The sequence below is a fragment of the Saimiri boliviensis genome, chromosome 5 (genome assembly GCF_048565385.1).
Source record: "Saimiri boliviensis isolate mSaiBol1 chromosome 5, mSaiBol1.pri, whole genome shotgun sequence".
Classification (NCBI taxonomy): Eukaryota; Metazoa; Chordata; class Mammalia; order Primates; family Cebidae; genus Saimiri; species Saimiri boliviensis.
In genome coordinates, this window is record NC_133453.1 from 95,447,226 (window position 1) to 95,473,061 (window position 25,836).

Sequence of the window (25,836 nt, forward strand, 5' to 3'; positions counted from 1 at the left end):
CTAGAAAGTGTCTTAAATGGCTGCTTTTTATAAGAAAACTCTTTCAACCATATGTTCTGGATCTCTGAGCACAGCCCCTACTTCAAATATTATGGCATTGTCAGGCCATGTGTCTCAATTTTGTGTTTGGAAAATACGGTTGCTAGAAATGCCTCTTTCCCTCCCAGGAATGACTCTGTGACAGGGTTGTTGCCTCCCATAGAGAGAAGAAGATAATGAAGAAGGAGTATTCAAACAAGATCAAGGCAGTCATCACTTCAATCAAATCATTTCCAAATTTTGGGGGGTGGGAGCTCTGGGTGAGGGGGAGTGAAGGGTGTTTATGACATATAGCTGCCTATTCCCAGAACTCTTTTATGTACTTTTATTTTATCTTCAAAAAGAAAAGACATATTAAAGGGAAATATCTAAGGAGGAGCAATGCTACATAAAGTTTATGTTTTCAGATCTGTTGCCCCAGAAAATGCTTTGATAAAACACACTTAAAGCAATATAGTCAAGTCAAAGAAAAGCTGGGAGATATACCTCTCCCGATTGCAATTTGACTAATACTGACAGACTACCAATTTTGACTATCCAAATTCTGATATGGCCTCTTGCCTCCCTCCCACAAAGAATAGAAAATGCAGGAAGAGCAGTTTTACAACGTGGAGTTATTTTTCCTGATGACTCAGTTTTATAGAGGCCCAGTTAATTTTCATTATCACTAGTCAGGCAGGGTAACAAGTCCAAAAGGAGATGCTTTTTATACTGAACTACATTTGGGCCCTTGAAACAAAATAATGTAAGTTCTTTTCTTTATTTTTTGAATCTTGGAAATTTATGAAATGTTGTTGATTTATAACAGACATGAATTTGGAGAAAAAAGATTTGTAGGCCAAACTGTCAGTGATGCTAAAGGAAATAAAAGAGCACTCTCTTAATCTTAGGATGTCAAAATGAATTGTGGATATTATTTCCTTTGCTCATAGCAGTCTAACACATCTGCTCAATGGGGTCCCTAATGAGGATATCTGAGTTGTGAGAGCTCTGATGTAGTATCTTTAGAGAGACACTCAACATATACACAATGTGAACTCTTAAATCCCATTCATATCATAAGTGAGGAAGGAGTGAGACCTCCTTTCTTGAATACGATGGAAAATTCAAATCGTCTCACTGTATGAGCATCATTCATTCATACATTTGCCCAATAATCAATCTCCAGGTCTGGATGAACTTCTGCTTTCTTCTCCCTCAATCATCCACCTCCCTACACAATGGAATCACCATCTAGTACTTAGTGTGAGCAGTAGAATTAAACAAATTACAGAGGAGACAACAGCATCTGGCACTGGCTTTGGATACTGTTCGTAGGTCTATGGAGGCCCTGAAAAGCTAACAAGAGCTAAGCTGAAGAATCTTCCACTGCTTGTGAAGCTGGCTTTGGGAGTCAGGAGGGAACTATGTGGTATGAGAACACCTGCTGGAGAGCAGCAGGGTATCAATAATAAATGCCAACCTTTAGAAAGGGGATTCTTTTGAACACTGACAAGGGCCCTGCATCTTTTTCTTCTCATCAGGTGGTTTCACAAAGGAAAGATTTAGGATGTCATTAGAGGACTGAAACAGTCTTGGGCCATCTCTACAGAGAGTAGCAGACTTCCGACACCGGAGGAAATACCACCTTAACCTGATTTTTGGTCATCTCCAACTAGCTGAGGACATGCTTCTGAGAGCACATCAACTTTGGTGCAGTGTTGGGGGTGGAAGGGGAGGTTTCATATCTGCTTTATAATTTAGACACACACACACACACACACACACACACACACACACACACAAGATTTGAGTTAGAGCACGGGGTACGCTTAAAACATGGCATAGAGTCACATGATGAAACAAAGCCTGCCTCCTCTTGTTACTGCTTCCTGATTGATGTGTATGACCTATTTCTTCCTATTTTATGGAAACTCGTCAGTCCTCAAACTGGAAGCCTCAAATACATTATTTCAAACTGGCACCAGATTCATGTAACCCTATAGGGCTTGACAGAATTCTGGGCAATCTTTTAAGGATACATAGTCCACAGAATAAATAAAACCAGAATCTGCTGCCAGGGCAAAAATTAGTATGGGTTTTAGGGGTCACTGGATAAAAACAAAATGCCAATATGCTGGTTTTGAATCAGTTGAGTTTTTTTCATTTTATATTCCCAGCATTAAGCATAGCTATTACTAGGCATTGGGTCAACTTTATGGCTAAAGCCTAGTATTATCTGGCATTTTCTTTTACTTGAGAAAAGGGAAACATCTTGAGGGCTTGACTTAATGTGAAAGAAATATAATTTAAAGAAAGAAAAGGAGAATTGTTAGCATTGTTGTTTGCTAACACGTAAAGTATGGTGACTTACATAACATTTACTGGCAAAACCATTTTGTAGATAAAAGAAAAAATTTTCTATTTTCTTTGTAGATAGAAAGAAAATCAAATGTATATAAGTCACCATCTCAAATATTATAATCATACCAACATCTGTATAAAAAGATCTGTCCCCATAAGAAAATAAATTCTTAAACTACGGGGAAACTGATTTATCATTCTGGCTCATTCTTCTCCCCTTACCTAATTTGCTCCTGTTTCTGTACCTGATTTTCTCTAGTTTGCTCCAAAGCTATTCTGCTTTTAATAACTCATAAGATCTGGATTGTTTCTGTGCATAACAGGCTTTTAGAAGACATGGGCTTAACCTACTACCCAGGTGCACCCTTTCCTCAACATTTCTCCATCTCTCATGGTGAGCTGTATCTCATTATTGAACAAAAGCTAGCTATGTGGTACTGTATTACCAACACATTTGCTCCCAAGAGTCTTTAAATAACAGAAACTGCCTGGGAAGTATAAATGCAAAGGAACCAGGAAGCTTGTAGGCCAAGATAAAGAAGCTTAAGGTTGGCTATTAATTTTGGCTAATACTAAATCATGACACAGCTCACACGTAAAGATCACAGTTCAATTTTGAACCATAAAGAAGTTTTTTTAAAAAGAAGATTTACAATATATTTTTAAGCACATTAGTGCATATTGTGGAAGTTGCGAGAGTATTTCAGGCCCAAGCAATGATAGACCCATGCCCTAGTATATAAATTCAAATATAATTATTCTCAGACTAACACTGAAAAGTGGCAAAGTTCGAGCATGTCTCTATTCAAAGCTGTATTACAATGTTGCTCATATATATTTTGCTTAAATCAACAGTGTGACAATTACATTACTCTGTCATATATCAGTTCTAACAAATTATTTAAAAATACTTTTCTCTTAAGTCAATGATTTTGCTATTCATAAACACGACTGTTAAATCTAGGGATGATAGCTTGTATTTGCAATTTGAATGGCAAATCTTTTTTTATTTCTCAATATAATTGACATATTTTAAAAAGAACTATAATTTTTCAAAGACATTATTATTTTTTTTTTATGGCAGACACCTTAAGCAATTAGTTATGTCTGTGTGGGTAATTACTTAAATGTGCCAGCAGTTGCATGACACTATATAAGTGAGTCTAGTTAGCAAAGAAAAATGAGCTAATGCCCATTTATGTATAAAGAACATGATTAAAATTACCAAAAAGAGAAATATAAGCCAAGCCCAAGTTATCAATGTACGTTTCTTGAAATAAGTGAATCACTGCTGTTTTCTCTACGTGCTTGCCTCGAATGATTTGTCAAGCTTTAAACAAATACTTCACAGAATGATTTCCTAGGGCCATCTTGGTCATAACTTCTGTGCACTTAGATAAGGAAGAGGAAAAGGGAGAAAGGAAAGAAAGATAATAAGAAAGGCAAGATGAAATGAAGGAAAGAAGAAAGGAAGAATCGAAAAAAAAAAAGGGAGAAAACAGTTGTGGGGTGGCCAGGATAAGCTGAGCACCATTTTCCCACATTTCATTTCATTTAAACTTTTTATGTAAGTTTCATAAAGAAGAAGGCCAATAACCAGATATTAAGTTAATAGCTGGTAAATCACAGAATCCAGCTTCAAGCCTGGCTTGGTCATATTCCTAAGCTGCTATACTGTAAAATAACCTGAGATATTTCCTCCTCATTTTTCTTCATTACAAAATGGAGTTGAAAAATTGACCATCATCAGTAAGATTGAGTCAATTTATCAAGAGAATATAAAGCATCCTGTATCCTTTGAAAATATAGGATATTTGAAATATGGGATAAGTGTGGGATGCACTGACAGATCACCCTAAAGCAAAACCGTTTCATTGACCAGGTCTACTTAGGTATTCAGAGCTCTAGCCAGTCTGTATGGATACTCATTCTTTAAAAAGAGTGGACAACCATTGCCCATCATATATTTGGGCAAAGTCACTAATTTGATAAAAATAGAATGAGTCAAATAAAGGAAAGAAAAGGACCATAGATGAAATTGATCATTTAAAGACCAGACGATAACAATTTAAAATAAAAACAAAACTCTGAAACCAACAACTTCTAATTTATGTCCTCAGGTTTGAAAAGATATCTACTTTTCCCTCTTATTTAATTACAAAATATTTATTGAGTTCTCTGTGCCATCCTCACTATAGTATGGGGTAGAGTGGTCAACACACTTTTTGTTTTCATGGTATGTGAGAAATGAGATGTGCAAAAAAAGAAAGAATGTGAAACAAATCTAGAAAATTGAAAACATGATTGCTAAAGTTAAAATAATGTAAATATTGGGGAACAAAACTGAGAATGTTTTCAAAATTTGAGAAAAGATAACACTGAATGAAACCATCAATCCAGATGATCTAATGGTCACATGAAAAAGATCTCAGGGTAGAAAACAGAGAAAACAGTTGGGAGGAATGTAACAATGTAATAATAATAAGAAAAAATTTCCAGTATTAAAAATGAATCTTAATTCTTAAAATTAAGTGCCAAGCAGAATAAAATTTAAAAATTCCATCAACTATATACATTATCTTTATTATAGACTCTCAAAATAAAGACCAAAAACCCCTAATGATTTTGAGAGAGAGAAATTTAAAGTAACAATGACAGGAGTGAAACAATTTTAAGAGGAGACTCCACATCTCAGAATTCGACAGGGAATGGAATTTTATACCCAGCTAAGCTACTGATCAATTGTGTGGGCCTACTGAAGGTATTTGTAGACAGTTGAGGACTCATGCTTTCCAAATGTGTTCATGGAAATTGACAGAGTAATAGAAGGAATTAGAGAAACAAAGAAAAGGCATGGGATCCAGAAGACAGTGGATCCAACTGAGAGGAGCAGTGAAAGGAATTCACAGTGTAATCAGCTGGAGAGCAACCAGTGCAAACCGGAGAAAGAGGCTGAAAGGACTTTAGAAGAAGATATTCCAGGGAAAAAAGCAAGGAGTGGTAGACTAGAATACACAGTTTGAGAGAACAAAAGCACATGATGACATAAAGGCTCAAAAAGCAAGAAAAAAGGAGCACTCTGGGTAGGGGAAGAATTCTGTGCAGGAAATTCAAAATGGAAAAATGAACCAAACTAAAAGATAGCCTGATTATAAGAAAATGATAGAGCATAAAGTTTGAAAGAAAAAACAGTATAACTGGAGTGGCCCATAATTCACAGCATGTACCCCCATGGATATGTTAATCCAATTTGGCATATAACTTGGCCAAGATTTGCTAATATTTACATGACTAAAATAAAACTGATTATTGTTTATTTTTTTCACCACTTAGTCCAAAATATGAAAAACCAATGGAGGTAATGTGAAACAGCCTAAACTTGTTAATATAACCCTCAAATGTAAAAGATAGGAGACATTTTTCACAATAAACAGGGGCCTTACCCTTTGAGAATCACAAGAGTTATTATGTTACAAGAAGAGGGAAGTCTATGTGGTGCTACAGTAAACCTTACATAAGCATAATAGTATGATTGTTGATTGACTTAATATTTGATTGATTTTTAGGAGAGGGAGTCTCACTCTATCACCAAGGCTGAAGGGCAATGATGTGATCTTAGCTCGCTGTAGCCTTGACCCCTTGGGCTTAAGCAATCCTCCTGCCTCAGTCTCCCGTGTAGCTGGGACTGCAGACACGTGTCATTTCACTTTTTGTAGAGGGACAGGCTCTCTTTATCTTGCCCAGGCTCATCTCGAACCCTGACCTCAGGCAATCCTCCTCCTTTGTACTCCCAAAATGTTTGGACGACAGACATGAGCCACCCATGCTTAGCCATTTTCTTTTTATTTTTAACTTCTAAAATTTACCTATAAAGAAGTCATAATTATAAAATCAAGTAAAAGAAATTTGTATGACGTAGAATAGGAGAGGCAGAGGAGATGAGAGAAGAAGGTGGCACTAAATTCTTCATCTTAGGCTTATTATGGCTATATTTTCTAGGGTTAACGAAACATAAGTAGAGATGTTGGCATGGTTGTGGAGAAAGCTAATGGAGACTGTGGGATGAGCTGTATTTGACCATAAGTATCTGGTGAGAAGAACCGAGTAGGGCCAGGCACGGTGGCTCATGCCTATAATCCTAGCACTTTGGGAGGCTGAGGTGGGTGGATTGATTGAGCTCAAGAGTTCAAGACCAGCCTCTGCAACATGGTGAAACCCCATATCTACTAAAATACAAAAAATTAGCCGGGAGTAGTGGTGTGTGCTGTGGTGTGCGCCTGTAGTCCCAGCTAAACAGGAAGCTGAAGCAGGAGAATTGTTTGAACCTGGGAGGCAGGGGTTGCAATGAACTGAGATCACGCCACTAACTCCAGCCTGGGTGATAAAGCGAGACTCCGTCTCCAAACAAACAAACAAACAAAAACACAAGACGACAAGAAGATGAGGCTTGGTGTGAGTCAGATTCATGCCGATTGTTGCAGAAACCTAAAGTACTGTCTAAGACAGATAAAGTAAGACATTACAATATTGAAGATAAGAAGGACATTGCCAAAAAACAAACCAATTTTCACCCTAAATAACAAGGATGTAGGTATGAATCCAATCACCAGAATTATAAATAGAAACTATTCAAAGTGGTACTCCTTAGGGGGCAAAACTAAGATCAGGCTGGGAAGCAATTCTCCTTATCATAAATCCCTAAGGTGTGTTATTTATTCTTTAAGCAGATTTTATAATACTCTGATTCAAAAATAAGTAGTGTGATACTAATTTCAGTTTCTGTTAATGCCATCCAGTATGGTTTTGTCATTACTAGAAAAGGATTCTAAACACAGAATCTACTCTGATGCTATTATTTTGACATAAGAACATACTTATTGCTCCTAAAATGCCAAACAACTGTTATCTTCTCTAAAAAATGTATTACCTAATCTCGGCTGTCCATTCTGTTATTTGAAAGATGACATAAGGCTGTTGGGCTAAAACTAAAGATCTGTTACTCCAGTTCCAAAAGCAGTTGAGGATATTTACAAACATACCTACCACCCTAAAATGGACGCTTTTGCCTATAATTTATATATTAAATGTATTCAAGTTTTGTTCCCAATGTGATGCTCAATGGTAATAAACTCATATATTTAAAAAGGGCTCACCATTCCTTGGCAAACTTGAGTGCACTTGGAGAACTTTTCCAAAGCTACCCCTGCAACGGCACGATGTTTGCTAAAGCCACCTGTGCTATTAAGATTTCTTTTCATTGAGCAATCAGTCATTCAGAATTTTCTTCTGACTCACTTTGTTTGACATCATAATGTGTCCTTCTCTTTAGTCATATTAAAGACATTAGAAAATACAGGGCTGGGTGTGGTGGGTCATGCCTGTAATTCCAGCCCTTTGAGATGCTGAGGCAGACAGATCATTTGAGGCCAGGAGTTTGAGACCAGCCTGGCCAACACGATGAAACCCCATCTCTAGTAAAAAAAAAAAAAAAAAAAAATTAGTGGGGCATGGTGGTGCATGCCTGAAATCCCAGCTACTCAGGAGCTGAAGCACCAGAATCACAAGAACCTGGGTGGCAGAGGTTGTAGTGAGCCAAGATCATGCCACTGCACTCCAGCCTGGGTGACAGAGTGAAACTCTGTCTAAAAAAAAAAATTTTTAAGAAAATACAGCACTGTTAAGTGACTGTTTCCAAGTCTAGGTTCTAGCTAATGAAACCACATATTCGTCGTCTCTGTGAGTCCAAAAAACAGGTTCTGAAGAAAGGGTTTGTGATTGAGTTTAGATTGTGTGACACTGGGGCAATTCTCTTTTCACATTAAGTGCTTTGTGTACATGACTCTGATGGGCATTATAGGGTCCATAAAATATTAACCCTTCCTGCCCCTATCATAGTGCTCAATACAGGATGCTTGAATTCAAAGCCAAGTCTCCTTAACCTATTGGCAAATTATATGAAAGAGTAAACACTTTGAAAATTGACATGGCCCTGCAGAATCCCTCCCAGGTCTCAGGAAGCACAATTGTAAGACCCAAGCTACCAGGCACAGCTTTCCTGAACCTTGGTAATGGAGGCCTTTTGTACAAATCTGGAAGATTAGACAGTGTATAAAGTATAATACAGATTCTCTGGCCAAATGAGCTGCAGAACAATTCTGAAGCCATTATTCCTCTTTCTAAATGTTTCCTCTTTGAAAGAGTTAAGTAATTTTGCTTGGAAAAATTAACCATTTAACCATTAATCATTAATTTATTTTATGTAATTTTTCTTAACTGATTAAAAATACTTATTTTATTATTTTTCTAAGTCTTTGCCTCAAGCACAAGGAAGAAAAAATGGATTAAAATACTAAGTGTGACTAGCCAGGTATTTTTCAAAATTGGTCTAATGCCTTTTACTGAGTTGGAAAAAAAAAAAGAAGAAGAACAATTTAGTAAAGGCCTTTAAAAAATGTCCATAGTTAAACCTGAAACAAGCCCAAGAAGTGACTATATTTGCATAACTTGATCTGTACTTAAAAAAAAAAAAAATACCACTGAAGACAACAATGGAAGCTTATCAAATCAGAATTTTACATAGATTTTCCATAGCCTTACTAATGAATACTGACTCATTGGTCAGTTATGGTGAAAATTTAATGGAGCTCTAAGATAAGAAATGCATAAATCAGAGTGTGTTTAGCGGTTCCAGTTCTTCAGTATGAAAACTGCATTAGCCATCCACCTTCCCTAATGCTTTCTGAGACCAATTCTAGAGCACTGTAGTAATTAATTCTTCAGCATTTCACATGGAGCCAGACCCTGCCACTGAAGTATAATCCCTTTTGTTTTGCCACAGTCATGAAAAACTTGGATATTATGTAAAATTGGGATTATTGGCTGCTTAGCTAGTTTTATATTTTTCAAGACGACAGTTAACCTGCAACTGAATCTTTTCTAAGAAAATGATCATCCATAGGATGAATTGTGAAGTAGAATTGAGGGTACTAGTAATACTCTTAAGTGAAGTTAAATCTATAGTGGGTCAATTACTGTCTACAACTAAGAAAAGTACTATACATCAGTGAGTAAAAGTCTGAGGCAAGTCTGATTTAGACCACAGTCCCAGTTTTACCTCTAAATGCTTATGTCCTAAGAATTTTCTATTCTGTTAGCAATGTTTATGCTTTTGCTTCATGAAATTTCACCTTCTACAATTGGTTCAGAATGCCAGCTAATTTTTCTGATCTGCTCACCTGTTTCAAAACAGACTGAAACTGATAGATCCAACAGTTATTATAAATTATTTAAACACTTGTCATTTTAAGTAATGCTGAAAAAATTAGGATCGCTTTACGCTTTTCCTGAGAAATGATCACTTATTAAATCACCTTTCAATTTCTATAAAGATTAGCCTTTCAGCTTTTTTTTTCCTCAGGGTTAGGAGTTTCTTTTCACCCATTTACAAATTCTTATATTTAATTTTCAAAAGGTACCCATAAGCCAGAAATTTGAAAAGTACAGAGAATAATGAACTTCATGTGTATGTTTTCTTGTTTTTATAGCCTATGTATTCAATAAGGTAATTTCCAGTTATAGAAATGTACTAATCACTGGTTCTGTGTATCCACCCATCCTTTCATTTATCTGACACACTAACAGTAATACCAACAATAATGAATAACAACCATGTTAATAAGCAGAGGGCATTCATAGAATACTTACTTTTGTCCCAGAAACTCTGTTGAATGCTTTCTATAGGCTATGTCGTTTATTCCTCTCAGTAATGTTTATAAGTATCCCCATTTAACAGATGAAAAAGCTGAGGCTCAGAGATCATATCTTGATCAATGTCAAAATGAGTGACTGGTAATCCAATTAGTCTAATGCCAGAGACCATGATTTTCTATTCTGGTGGCAAGCATCTATTCTTACAATCATCTATTCTATAAAACTACCTAGTTAGATCAGTTTGGATTGAGTTTTTAGATTGCCAGTTCTCAATTTCCATTTCCGTACATTGTCATTATATCTGTTTGTCTTAGACTTTCTTCCCAGCCTTACTTCAGACTATGACTAGGGTGATCAGATAACCTTTTATCCAAATCAGGAAATTTCTGATAGGGAAAAGGGCTGGGTTAGTAAATGTGCTGGTTCATACTGACTAAGTCCCAGGTGTGAACTGGAACTACCCAGGCACAGGAGGACATGGGATCATTCTAACAGGCCACTAGAATATTCTTTCTCTGTTCCTCATGCAGAACACAGATCCTCTCAGGGCAAAACTAAGTATATTGTTCAGTGGTCCCATGATACCTTCTTTATTTTCTCAGAATTTGTTTTCTGGACAATTATTTTTCTTCTCTGTTATAGAGTAGAAAATTTAATAAGCAACCTAAGAAGAATAAAATATTCTAATATTCCTTTAGAGCTGATTAGTTGTGAACACAGAGGCACATTCATTTATCACAGTTACAGTACAAGTATAAAATGACCTGTACCTTTAATAAGTCCTTTTTCTTGCAGAGTTTTCAGGGAAGGTCTTCGGGTAATAAACTTCTTTAATCTGCTTTTAACTCGATTTTTGTCGCTTGTATCAGAAGCACTATGATGCAGCCTGAACACTGAAGATTAAAAAAAAAAATCAGAGGCTTTCAGTAAATTTCTTCTTTATGATTATTACTTTATGCAAATCTGAATAGAAAACAGTAGTTATGAAACAACTACCTGAATTAATAGCTCAGGCTCTTCTGTCTAGAACAAGGCATACGAGTAAAATTTGCTCACATGAAAGTATTAGTCCTGTTGCAACATGAATGTACATTAAGAATGAGATTAGCTCCATATATTCACAATTTATTTTCACTTTCATTTCCTTATATTTAGCATGATAACCTTTACATGGATAATTCCACCTATGTGTATTTATACACAAAATTATGGCCAGAGTAAAGAAAAATTCATTCTAAATTACAGGAGACAACTCTTTACCACTGTTAATTTCAATTAAATTTGGTTATATAGTATCTCTAGCTAATGCAGATCCTGCTTGTTTCAATAATTTTGCAATCTTCTTTTTTATATTAACCCAAAGTGATTTATTTTTCTGAAGCAGAATTTCTTACTCTCCTTATTGATTTATAATTACTACTAGTTCTAAGTAAAATTCAGAAACATAATTTGCCTCAAACTTTCTCCATGTCTTCATTAGGCCCCTCTCCTCAACTTCCTAGTCTCAGATTTATCTTCAAAGCCAGGTGCATGTAAAATTCCTTCCAGAAAAAATATTCGCTGAATGTCTACTAATCAGGCTCCATGCTAAAGGCTATGAATTCAGGGATGAATATAATGCATAAGGTCTGGATTTTCATGGAGCATAGTCTTAAACACATTCAAGGTGTCTTCTTCTTCTGACATATGTACAGAAAACCAAATACCGCATGTTCTCACTCATAAGTCAGTGTTGAACATTGAGAACACATGGACACAGGGAGGGGAACATCACATTCCAGGGCCTGTTGGTGCATGGAGGCTAGGGGAGGGATAGTAGGGGGTGGAGAGATTGGGGAAGGATAGCATCAGGAGAAATAGCTAATGTAGATGACGGGGATGGATGCGGCAAATGCACATTCTGCACATGCACCCCAGAACTTAAAGCATAATGTGTGTGTGTGTGTGTGTGTGTGTGTAATCTCATACATATCTATCATCTATGTATCTGTTATGAGCTATCTATTTTTTAAATGAATTGGTAATAAAAGTACAATGAACATAAAAGTACAATGACTATCATGTGAGAAAGGTAGATAGCTTCTCAGTTATTGGGCTTTTAAGAATGGACCCAGGGAGGGGAACAACCCACACCAGGGCCTTTTGGGGTGTGGGGGGGCAAAGGGAGGGAGAGCATTAGGACAAATACCTAATGCATGAGGGGCTTAAAACCTAGATGACAGGTTGATAGATGCAGCAAACCACCATGGCACATGTATACCTATGTAACAAATCTATACACTCTGCTCATGTATCTCAGAACTTAAAGTAAAATTTAAAAAAATTTAAATTTTAAAAAATGGGTTCTATAGGTGTGAGAGTTAATGGATGCCCTCAGCTCTAAGGGTAATTTAGGCAGGACCAAGACAGCCTGAGTCCTTGGGGCAGTTGTACTATATATTCTTCAGCTATGAGCAGTTTCCACCAGTGTGTTTTATAAGTATCATGATTTTCTCTGTGTATCTCAATAGTTTGAAAAGTACTGCTTCAGACCTGTTAAATCCAATGTAGTCACTAGTTATTTGGCGCTATGGAACACTTGAAATGCAGCTTGAGCCATATGTTGAAATAATAATGTCTTGGATGTTTTCAGCTAAATAAAATATCTTATTAATACATTATTTAAATTTTTTCTTTTTACTTTCTAAAATGTCGCTACTAGAAGATTTTACATTACATATATTTTTCATTTCAGACAGTGCTAGAAGATAATAAAAAATAAACATACACTGACCACCTACTATATGCATGGCAGTGCTGAGTTTAACTGTTGTGGATAAAATGTATATGGCTTGCATAATTCTTTATTTTTATTTTTTATTTATTCTTGAGACAATAGTTTCCCTCCAACACCCAGGCTGGATTGCAATGGTACAATCTCAACTCACTGCAACCTCCACCTCCCAGACTGAAGTGATTCTTGTACCTCAATTTCCTGAGTAACTGGAATTACAGGCATGCACCACTATGCCTGGCTAATTTTGTTGCTGTTGTTGTTGTTGTTTTTGAGATGGAGTCTTGCTCTGTTGCCTATGCTGGAGTGCAGTGGTGAGATCTTGGCTCACTGCAACCTCCGTGCCCTGGGTTGAAGCAATTTTCCTGCCTCAGCCTCCTGAGTAGCTGGGATTATAGGCAAGGGCCACCATGCCCAGCCAATTTTTGTATTTTTAGTAGAGAGAGGGTTTCACCCATGTTGGCCAGGTTGGTCTTGAACTCCTGACCTCAAGTGATCAGCCTGTCTCAGTCTCCCAAAGTGCTGGGATTACAGGTGTGAGCCACTGCACTTGGCCTACTTTTTGTATTTTTAATAAAGGTGGGGTTTCACCATGTTGGTCAGGCTGGTCTTGAACTCCTGGCCTCAAGTGAGCTTCCTGTCATGGCCTCCCAAGCTGCTGGGATTACAGGTCTGAGCTGTCATGCCCACCTGGCTGGCCTGTGTAATTGTAACGCAGCACAGTTAGGAGTCAAATGGAAATATTAGAGACTATAGGATCCAAGAAGAGGGATTGACCTTGGGTCATTCTGGAGAAAAAACAAGTGCCCTTAAAACCCAAGCAAACAAAAATTGCTTTTACAAGATTATGAAGCGTGAATATCAGTCATTAACTAATTCAAAATGGTCTAGTTGGAATAGTTATTCCGAGCATCTTAATAAAGTGTGTTTATGTGTTATCCTATCAACTTTCCTTCTAGGTCCAGTCGGTACAGTGACCACCAGTCATGTATGATCTGCTTCAAATGACAGCTGTAGTGAAAATTCCATGGGTCTGGGTTCTAGTGTTGGAGGCTAAAGAAACACTTGACATCCTTCAGAATAACTCTGCCTCAGGGCAATTTTGATTTCGAGTCCATCTTTGAAGTGACACAGAACAATCAATCTAAGTTTTCACAACTTACAAAAGTAATATTTTCTCTTTCTGGTCTCACCTCGAAAACCTTGCCATTTCCCATGACAGTATGCCAAGAAATGCAGGGCCAAACAAGGTATTTTTTTTTCTTCCATTTGGAACTAGTAAAAATGATGCCATTAGAAAGTACTTTGCAAATTAAAATATATACGCACGACGTATAAATGCTAGATTATGAAAATAATTATGGTGTGAGTTATATCTTTTTGGAACTCCTCTAGGTATTCTTGTGATAGTATTCTTAATTAGAGAGACATACATGTATATTATATTGTCTTCAATATCACCATCTGGCTCCACATGTGAAAAATGTGTGTAAGGTGCATTGGTTTTTCAGAGAAAATGAAAACATGTTTTTAAATGCGTTATCTTGTTTCCTTCTCATACATACTGAAAAACTAGCAGAGTCTTGGATATGATTATACAGTTTTCAACATAGCCAAACTCTCCAAAGTTGCCTCTAATGATTACTTTCCTGGAGACAGACTAGAACATCAACTTCCATTTCCTGATACCATAAATAATCGTCCTCAGATGACAAGTCAAATTACAAGGCCTGTGCCATCATTCATTCCACTCATTTTGTTCTAAGAAGACTTATGCTGAAGTTGAAGTCAATAGATGACTATAATATATAGCATACTTTTTATTAACCAAATAACTTGAAAGCCCTATAAATACAAAATAAAAATGTTAAGAAGTGCATGGATATAAAGCAAGGTCCATCACTGGGACCCTGTAAATAGCAGTAAAAGTCTTTGAATATTGTGGTTTACAAATCTGATTTTAACAGCCAAACTTATAAAACAGTTTACGCTTTTCTGTTGTCAAGGGAGAAAAACTTGCCAAATTATTCATTTTAAGTAAATACAACATAACCAATTAAGGAAAGCAAAATTTAAACACATGCCTGTGATAATCAGGACATAGTTTGCTTCTGATTTCACTACTGATTTTAACAGAACACTGTTCCTTCCATTTTCCCACAGCACCCAAGTGACCCCACACATACTTTTAGAAACTTGTAATCACACAGTGCAAATAAAAGGACACTTTACTGGAAAATACACAGTGTGGTACAATAATCCATCATTTATGAAAAATAGAATTCAGCCTTTTCTTTTCCCTCAGAGATTCAAGTACTTTTTGAGGGTGAAGCTTCCTGCAGTTTAAAGATTTATGTTAAGCCAACGAGTAGTTGTTTTTTTTTTCATTCCCACTTAAACTTTTTATTTGAAAATAAAAAGAGCCAAAAGAGATATGGGTTTAAACTCTAAAACATTTAATCTGATTTGCATAAGAGACAAAAGCAATCAATCACTCTTAATCCTACGTATTTTTACCTCCACAGTTAACCTTAACCTGAAATGTACTAGCTTTCCAGTTATTCTAGAATTTACTTATATTTCCTTTATGTTTTCCTCCGTTTTTTTCCATTGAAGTGAGATCTTTTCTTTCAAGCCTGAACAAATAGAATGTTTTTCAAACACTAAGAATTTGCAATAACAATAGACAATTTAAATCTCAACACACGGGCCAAAGGCATTAGCTTTAAGTACAATTCTTAACCAGTTGAGAGACTTAATTGGTGCTAAAACTGCTCTAGCTAGAGAGGAGTTAGAATCCCGGGCTTTCTAAGATGTTAGGATAGTGGGCTTTCTAAGATGATCTTCAGTTAATAGTATTACATATTAGAATAGGCATTAGCTCAATACAAGTTTTATATCTGACACAGCTATTATGGTGTTAAAAATCACCTCTAGAGCTACGAACACTTATTGTAATGGGTGTCCTTTGTATATTTATTTTCTCACTTTAGTAACGGGAGGGGGAAACAATGCCCTTTGGATGGGAAATGAACATCTACTCCCATTTAGGGTATGGGAACCACAAAAGAAAACCCCCAAATCTTCCAGAATTCAACAGTTTGGACAATATGATCCAAAACTGTGCATCTGCCAGAACTTCTCTTTCTGGGGACCTTATTTTGAAATACCTTCTTTTCCTGCCAAACTGCTGTTCTCGCGGTATTCCCATGTTACAATTACATGTTGTTATTATTTTTTTCTTTGAAATTTGGAAATGCTGGAACAGCCAACATTTCAGAAATTTTGCTAAAGGAAAGCAGAGTCATTATCCTTCAAAAAAGCTATCATAAACAGCTTTCTAGGCTACTCATCCTCACTTTCTTGGTGATGTTTGTGTTGGGATCAACATCGGTGTAGATAGATGTTTTTTGTTAGCAGCTAAGAGCTCTAAACATTTCAAGTGAATTCCAAAAGGATGTCAGGGCAAAGCTGGTGACAGTAGCTTAGTGCCACCATCTTACCACACTGCAGTGTTCAGAGCAGGAAATCGAAGAAAAAAATGACAAAATAAGGTTAAGTCAGGCTCTTAATCCCCGGAGATTCCAAAACTCTTCTCACACCATCACAGGGATTACATAATAAAGTACTGAATTATCTCCACTCACATTTTCCAACACAACCTTCTTGTATTGGAATTACCCTGCTTAACTACTTTCCAAGTTACATAAATGAGAGCACCTTACCCCAAATTGACTGAAAAAAGAAATTATGTTTATTCCATTTCTTTCCAGCCTCCTGTTGATTCCTTTCCAGGGCATTCACACTTGTGCTAATTCATGGGGCTATAATAAATACTGCTTTGCCTTCTTCAGCCTGTGATTTTACAGCTCCCAGAACTTTGCACATAACTCCCTGTGTCAGAGTGGGCAGAAAGGGTAAGTTTGGGCTTAATGTACTGTTGGTCATTTAATATCTCCTTTTTTCACATGCTCAGTGTAAAAAGAAGTCATAATTTCAAACCCCAACTTGGCAGCCTGAGAAACTCAGTTATTGAACTTTAAGTGACTTGCTCAAAACACAAATCATGATTAAACCTGGAAATAATTAAAAAAGGGAATGTTGGGCATTTTAACTGCAGTGCATGGTTTTAACCACTTAATTCCCACTTAGACACTGTGGAAATACAAAGTAGATGGAATCATAACAGAAGGGTGTGTTCACATCACCTATTCAATGATTAATCTTCATGCTATGTAGTCATTTAAGGAGAAGTGAGAATTCATACAATGAAAATGTTTACTTTTAGGCTGCATTATGAACTTTAAACAGTTTATATTTTTAGTATCAGTCAACAGCTGAAAATCTACTATCATTCAGTCATAGGAAAATTTCATGGCAACTTTTCTCAGAAGTATATGTATCCATGTCTTCTACTTCTAATGCTTTCATCTACGACGTAAATTCTTCACTGTCTTTACATGTATAGGCATAACATTTTTATTTTGTGGTAGGTAATACATCTTAGGTGTATCTAGGTTGATAATGTATTTCTATGGTGTAAGCCAGGGTGCTTTGTTTAAACTCTCTTTGTTATAGCGCTTAGCATAGCTTTGGGTTTTATAGTAAGTACTTTTAATGATAGTGATGATGATCGATGATCATGATAACTTAAATCCCGTACTGCAAATATTAAGCATATCATCACATTGTATAATTTCCTTTCCACTGCAGATTTATCTGGTTTCTTTTTATAAGCCAGAATTTAAAACTATTTTTGGGGGAGTGGTCACAGGTTTTAAAAATACATTTTCAGAAAAACAATAAAAAGAGAGAAAATAAACCTAAATAGCAAAACCTAGAGAAACACAATGACATTTTTCTTCCTGAAACAGAATCAGATACAGTATAACATGTAAAGATTCAGATCATTTAGACATTCTTCTATTGACTATATATTTTAACTTGGCTTCTTATGACTTGATATAGTGTCAGTAAAACTTTGTCACTTGAGAGCTCTTCAAAACTTGGATAAATTTGCTAATAAAGTAAGTGGTTATTGAGATAAGGCAGTAGCTGATTTTGAAAGTTGAGTTACTGAAAAAAAGAAGAAAATAACATAGGGCATCAATCCACACAAAGGGCACTGTGAAGCAGAAATATGTTTTCCATGAGGAAAGACTGTATATTAAATACAGGAATGGGTTCTCTCCTAGTGATAGAAAACAGGCCACAGCCAAATCAAATGAGAAGAGCCTTATATATAAATGTGAACATCAGTCTATAAAAGAGAAAAAACAATAGAGTTGCAGGCGTGGTAATTCTACCAGAGAGGTAATAGCTTGGCAGCATTCTAGGAAATTAACACTTAGATTTCTGTAAAATAGTAAGGAAAGTTGGAGATTGAAATATATGCATATATAAGAGTCTTGAATATTTTAGTACTGATATATAGACTCAGATTCTGGACTATCCTTAGCAGTATTTCAGTTGGGTGGCATTTAAATATTCTCTCATGTATACATACATAGTGACAGCTACCACTGCATATCACATGTGTGTATTTGTTTGTACATTTGTGAAAATGCCTGTAAAGATACAATCTCAGCAGGTATAGAGAGGAATAACATATAGTAACTTTGAGGCTTTTTCTTTAAATCTCTAAATTCCTGGCCTGGTGTGTGTTACAGTCTATCCCTAGCAAAGAATCTGCTATAATGTAACCTTAGTTTTCCAAACAAAATTTAAGCCAGAAAAATATATATGACAGGTGCAGGTAGTTTGAGAAATGTCTTAAATGTCAATAGTTAAGAAGTGGGAAAATGTTTCTTAGATTTATATATATATATATATATATATATATATATATATATATACACACACACACACATATATATATACATATATACACACATATATACATATATACACTTCTAAAATAGTCTTAATTTCTACTTTTGCTAGACAATCTGATTATTCTAATGCCATTTTTAATAAGTGACTAACATTTTGAAGTTACTTGCTATATGATAAAGAACTTACTAAGCACATTAGATCTCATTTAATCCTTATAAATATGGTAGATTCCATTATTGTCCATTTTACAGATTAGAAATCTGAAGTTCAGAGAAGTTAAGCCTTGGTAGCAAATCAGCGGAGAGCCAGAACTCAGGTGGTGTCTGATTCCTCCCCTAAGGCCCTGCCTGTCCATCTGTGTGGCAATGCTGTCAGCGTGTCTAAGGAATAGAGAAACGGTAACGTTCCCCAACCCCTTGCCTCGCCATACTCAAGTACTTGCAACCTAAGGTCTTAAATTATGTGCTTTACATGAACTGATCACTGAAACTATCTCATGTGGTATGTATTATTGTAGATCTGAGAGGGGAAAAAAAATGTTGTCTTAGGTAAGATGAGTGAATCATGAGACAGCAGTGGAGCTGGTGGCTGAATACTCTCTGCATTGCCAGTGAGAACAGTTGAAGAATACGTCTGAGTAGGACAGAACTGTAACCACTATGGACGTGAATTGAGCTCTGCTGCAAGGATGCATACTGGGCAGAAGGCAAATCACTCACCATGCTCTATTGCTTTATGCAGCAAGATAACAATGAACACAAAAGGAGAGATGTAGGTGGGAATTGGGGGTTCCTTTCAGGCAAAAATGGCTAGCAACCTAGCTGTATCTCTCAATTTCACCCCTGCCCTCACACAATCTTTTTCAGACATACACTTAGCCCACAACAGTGTAAGAGTGAACACATTCACTTTTGCAAACTCCTTAGTTCTTTGCTCAGCCAAACAGGGAAATCCCATTCTTCTCTATGCCCAACCCCAGAGCTCAGAGGTTTGTTTTATTCCTGGTTGCTTCACAGGAACTGAGAGTAAGAGTTCGGGATTAGCACTTGGGAAAAAGCAGATAAGAACAATTGATATACTTCCTTACAATTGCTAATGCCATTTCTTTCTTTCTTTCTTTTTCTTTCTTTCTTTCTTTCTTTCTTTCTCTCTCTCTCTTTCTTTCTTTCTTTTATGTGTGCTCCTTTCTCTCCTACCCATTCTTTCTCTTTTGAATACAATAGGCTTTGGATTTTCAATTCCAACTCTGTCATTTAACATGGCATCTTATTCAAGCTATGTGAGTTTTGTGTGTCTCTATTATATTATCTGTTAGATGGAGATAACATCCATGCCAAGGATTTTTGTGTATGTTTAATGCCCTGATATAGGAAAAACATCCACCTCAATGTCTAAGGTATAATACAAATGTAGTTAACAGTTGTGATTATTAATCTTAACAGGTTAAGATTGATGATTAAAATATGATTAATAATTAAAATATTATAGACATCTTGTGTCATCATCACTGCTGTAATAATCAGGAAGTTCACAGAACAGGTGTTATAAAAAGGACCCTTTTCACCTTCCATCCCATTGCCTCTCACTTTTTCAACATTTACTGAGCATTCACTAAGCATCTGGTATTATAAGATTAGACCCTTAGCTTCTGTATATGTGAGTGTGTATATATATATATATATATATATATATATACACACACACACACATATATGTATTATATATATATATATATATATACACACACATATATGAATGTCTGTGTGAGTGTGCATATGTGTGTGTAAATTATCTGACTCTCATTAAAAAATGCTTGTATACAATCCCAGGAGTTACCTGTGATTAATTTCTGCCAGGTAGAGTGTATTTCAAGACTTTGAACATGTGTTAAAATCATTGGGTTTTGAAGAACTATCCATTAACGACTTTCTGAACTGTGACAATGGATATTGACAGGGCTTGTCAGACTAAACCACTATTGATTGGCTCACATCATGTGTATAGCAAAACCAATTTCTTTCAAGTGCTTCTTCCTAACTGAAATACATTATTGCAGCCTTCCCTTCTGTTTATTATAACACCCAAGCTCATTGCATGTAACACATCCAGCAAAAAGGTTTCACAATGAAGCAGCAAACAGCAACACAGAAAGAAGTGAAGGTACTTAGCAATACAAATACTCTTGTGCTGTGGTAAGTTGCTATTTGTTTGGAAAATATTGATTCCTTGTAGAATCTTTGTTTTTATTTTATAATCCTCTTGAATGAGGAAAGATCGTAGACTAACAGAGCTTTGCTATTGTTTAATGACCCTGTGACTCTCATGGTTTCTACCCCTGAATAAAACTATTTTAAGTATTGTGTGTATGTTTAAGTTGTTGGAAAGAAAGTGTTTATGTTGGGTCAGTGCTCTCCTGCCTATACACACGCAGAGCTACACACACACACACACACACACACACACACACACACACACATATAGGGCTGCGTCTTTTTCAAAACCTTAGAATGTTTTCTTCATTGTGACTTAAGCCAACTTTGGGCATATGCTACATATTGTATAGTTTTATTAATTTGAATTTGCATTTTGCCTTTCTTCCCACGGGGACACATTTCTTACTGAAACAATGCTCTTAAATAACAAAGAGCATTCTCACAAAACCCTCATGAGTAGGAAGAATTCCAGACTTATTTTTACTTGAAAATATTATTATTTTAAAAATTTCAAAAAAGTCCTTTCCACAAGTACTAAGGGATCATACCTCAGGCTTCTTGGAGTGTTTCAGAAGTACCCCACAGTTTAACTTTCAGCAATAGTTTTTATTCTTTAAGAAGCTCCAAGTTTACTGTATACAAGTACCTGGAGAAAGCAGAGGACTTCTAAATTCTTAGGGTAACTCTCAGGATATTCCTGAAATTGGCACCCCTCTAAAAATGATTTTTCTAGCCCACATGAGTCACTTTTGATGATAAAAACAGGGGAGACTTTTGGTTAACTCCACCAATGCTTTAATTAATTCCGGTGTGGTCCTGCCAGCTTCTCTCCCATTCTGAGCATGCCTGGCAATTTAAAGAAAAATAAATTGCTTAGGAGGCTGACAAACGCTAGTCAAGAAAAATGTATCATCCTTCAGAGCCCCTCTGAAGCTGTAGAGTTCCAAGTTTACTTGAAAGTTCTAGGGGAGGATTTCTCCTGAAATAAGGATTCCTTTGAGTCTTGCCTCTGGCTTCAAGCTATGGCCCAGGAGGATGGCGGCGCTGGGTACCCTGGGCTGTGCCCTTCCTCTGGCTTCACCTCTTTGCCTGCTGTGACCTTCTTACCCTCACATTCCCCAGCTGTAAGACCAGTTCCTGGCCTGAGGCCCATGCTCTTGGCACCCTCTGCAGGGCCTGCTCTGTCTTGAGGAACGGTTGGTTGTCAGAGGGGTAGCCTCCCTTGCCTTTTTCGGGACATCTAGTATCAGCAAATGTCAGGCCAGAGTCAGTGGGTCTCTCACAGAATAGTTTTGTTGGGACAGAACCCTCTATTAAAAGCATCATTTTGACATAAGCTTCCAGCTATTTGCTCCAAAATGTGCGTGCGAAGCACTGACACCCTCCCCCACAGGAAGTGTATTGAAAATGCAAGGGGTGCTCTGAGCAGATCTGAGGACACAGTATGTCATCTACGGCTAAGTGATCAGGGATAGTGGGGCGGTTTGTCCTCACAAATGCTGACAGACAGCTGCAGTTTGCAGCTGGCAGGGAGCTTATGCTCACTAAACAAAGATCTAGCTGGAGCCCGGTGAATACTTGGCTCTATTGCAATAATCATAATTCATAACATACATTTCTGAAGAAGGAGAGAAAACTAGGAAAAGCCCCAGAAAGACCCACATCATTCTGACACTTGATGTGGTCTGGATATAGGTTGTTTTATGTACTGTCCACTTTGAAATCCCTCTGAGGTTCTGTGTGGTGACGGTGGTCACCATGTGTGTGACAAATGGAATTACTTTCTGCTTCCAGCCACCCACTCAGATTAACTAACTCCTCCTTCCATTAAAAAATTGTGATGCGAGATTTACTTACTGCCAAAACTCCAATGTTATCCCAAATATTTTCTTTCTTTCCTAAATGAGTTAATTGTAATCAAATTGCCAAGCTTTTTTTCTGTTGTTGACCGTCAGATAACCTCATTCTTGGGCACAGTTCATGTTGGAGTCTCAGAAACATGAAATATTAAATCTGGAGAGAACTTGAGAGAGCATAGAGTCAATGTGCCTAGCTTCTCAGATGAACAAAAAGACACCCAAATTGTTTAAGCCACTGGTCAAGGCCACATAGTAAGAAACAGAGTAAAGGTTCAATCCAAATTTCTTAATCACCATTTCTGGTTGCCTGTCAGCACCTCTTTATGCCTCTCTAATCTCACACTTAATTTTATGGAAACACTGTTCCTAAATCCAGAAGAATATTCCAGAAGAGACAGTTCTGTTCCTCGAGGTGCCCACTACTGGCCCGATTCTTCAGTAATCAAGAATTTTAGATTTGAATCTAAATGCAGTAATTGCCGTCAATTAATTCTGTTTTATCCTACATTTTTTTAGATTTGGGGAGTTTTGAAGATAATATGGAAATATATTTAAATTTATATGCATAATTATGCATAATAACCTGAAAAATACATGCCCTAAGGTGATTACAGTAGCCTTCCTTTTGACATGTAGCAATGCTAGGTGTTTTGCTTTTATCCTTTTCTCTAACTTTTGGTAACCTGAAATCTGTAATAAATTATTATTATTTGGGGTTTTGAGTCTTCCTTTTCCCTGGGGGAAGAGGATTTTGTTACTGAATGCCAGGACACCCCTACAGATGCAGATGTCACTGAGAAGAGTGCCTGCCGGATATACTTTCTATGTGCTTTAGCCTAAGCTAGGAGGGAATATAGAGAATTGAGCTATGGATGAGAAAATGCATTTTGCCAAGTTCTAACCCCTCTGAAACTTGAACTTTTGGACTACTGAATGGGCTGAGATTTTGGACTTCTTCAGGCTTGTTTACTCTTGACAAAATGGAACTTCTGGTCTTGGAAAAGAAACATCTTTGGGTTTTAAAGGCCTCCAAAGCTTCTTGAGACATTAAGCCCCTCTTATATAAAATAACAAAGTGATGATTTAAGACCAGTGGAATTGGAAATGTGCAGATAAAATGACCTTTAAAACACACTTAGGTTTAAAATCTAAAAGAAAAGGCACTTAGCAAAAAAAGCATTTGGGACTTATTTCTAAAATATGGCTGGAAACACTAAGCAAACTCAAAATGAGGCAGTGTGCACACATCCTCATTTTGACTTAAAGATCTACTTTAAATAACACAACAGATGTAGTCATCAGCATTTATTCCAACAAGGACACTATGAATGGTGAGAAAGACACGGTAAGACATGGGTAATAACAAGAACTACTGTCATTGTTGTCCCTTAATCCTCCAAACCGTCAAAGCAGAACGAAGAGTAAAAGAGAAATATTCTGGCAGGATCTGACTCCCTCCCCATTTTTATCAGGCAGTTCAGTTAGGAAATATCCACCAGGATATATTTCCTTTACTTCATCACCAGAAAGAAAGTTTAGCTGTTTGCTCTCTGGCGCCACAGAAAAAAGAAAAGGCCACCTGTGAACATTAGTGTGAAAACACGAACAGGTGCTGGTGAATGCAACGGCTGAGAAAAGCAGAGGGGGATAGAAACACGGAGCATGGGTGGGCCCTTGCAAAGGAAAATAGAAATTTATTGCTCCATTGTGAGTGAATGGCCAGCTAAGAATTTCTCTGGGTCATGTGATGGTTTGGCAAAGATATTTCTTTTGCTAGTTCTGTGGCCACAAGAGATAAACTATTGTTGGAATGAAAACTGGAGGTGAGGCTGAAAGTGGAATGAGGTGGGGGTCTTCATGTTCTAGTTTGGAGTTTAATGGTGGTTCCTACACTGTCATCAAACCTGGTATGTAGTGGTGACCAATAAGAATGTTTAATAATTCAATAGTACCAGAGCAAGATGTGTGGTGGAAAGCACACAGGCTTCTACGTTAAGAGGTCTAATTTTGAGTGCTGGGTTTACCAGTTAGCAAGTGTGTGACTTAACTTCCCTGGATCCCAGTCTCCTCATCTGCATAATAGGGATAAAATGATCTTGGTGCCATGTTGTAAGGAATAAACACTATGATGCATAATATCACAGTGCTTTATATATACTGAAGCAGATTACAGTCTTCCTCCACTCCTCCCTTCCTCCTCCTCTTCAGCATCCTTCCCATCATCATCATAATTTGCAGCTTTCACTAGAGTTGCTGTCAAGTGAGTTAAATAGAGATGATCCTTAGGCTTTGTGAGCTAACAATTAAACCTCACATTCTGTTTAGATGTATCTAAACAGAAAGAGGACATGAATAATTTAAGAATTAAGCTTACATTAATACTAGCTGTCATTAAATTGCCATGTTCAGATTGAATAGGGAGAGCCCTAGGAATTTCCCGTTGAGAGAGTGCATTTTCTCACACTTTCAACACACTGCATACCCAATTCTCCAACTGCATGAATGTTTATTAATTGTAACTTGATAGCAACAAATGTACTGGCATTATAAATCTCCCTGGTGAATGTATGGTGTGGGTTACTGCTACCACCTCTACTAATAATAATTTTAAAAGAACAAATACAGAAATCTTCTATTTTGTTTCTTAAGATTTATGTCCTGTGTCTACCCAAACAAAAATGGCCAGAGATCTGATTTGATAAATGTGGAAAAATGTTACCTCATATAGTGATAACAGTGATCAGAATTACATCAGACATACATCCCATGACATGTAGCCTTAGGATGCACAATTGTGTACTTTGATAATCACAGCTAAAAAATTTTACGTATTAAAAAAATTGTAAAGACCCTTAACACTTAATTAATTGTAGGTGGAATGCCAGTTCTGGGGAGAATCTAAAGATTTAAGGATCTGAGTTTTGAGTATGGTGAAGGGTAAGGGAATAGGTTTGCAGGCAGGAGACCCTTTGTTTTGCTTCTGCAGGTCATGGGGCCATTTCCATTAGGTTTCAGCTAGAATAGCTCTGAGCAGCAGAGTAAAAGATGAATGTCTCCTGGCTAA

The 25,836-nt window shown here is 36.8% G+C and overlaps 1 protein-coding gene across 1 annotated transcript in view; it reads right to left on the reverse strand.

Moving 5' to 3' along the window:
- ARHGAP15 (Rho GTPase activating protein 15) overlaps positions 1-25,836 on the reverse strand; it is a 645,891-nt gene that overhangs the window by 277,369 nt on the left and 342,686 nt on the right. The window contains exon 9 of the mRNA XM_003921995.3: positions 10,863-10,985. Coding sequence (XP_003922044.1) covers positions 10,863-10,985 — 123 coding nt within the window. The remainder of the gene's footprint in view (positions 1-10,862; positions 10,986-25,836) is intronic.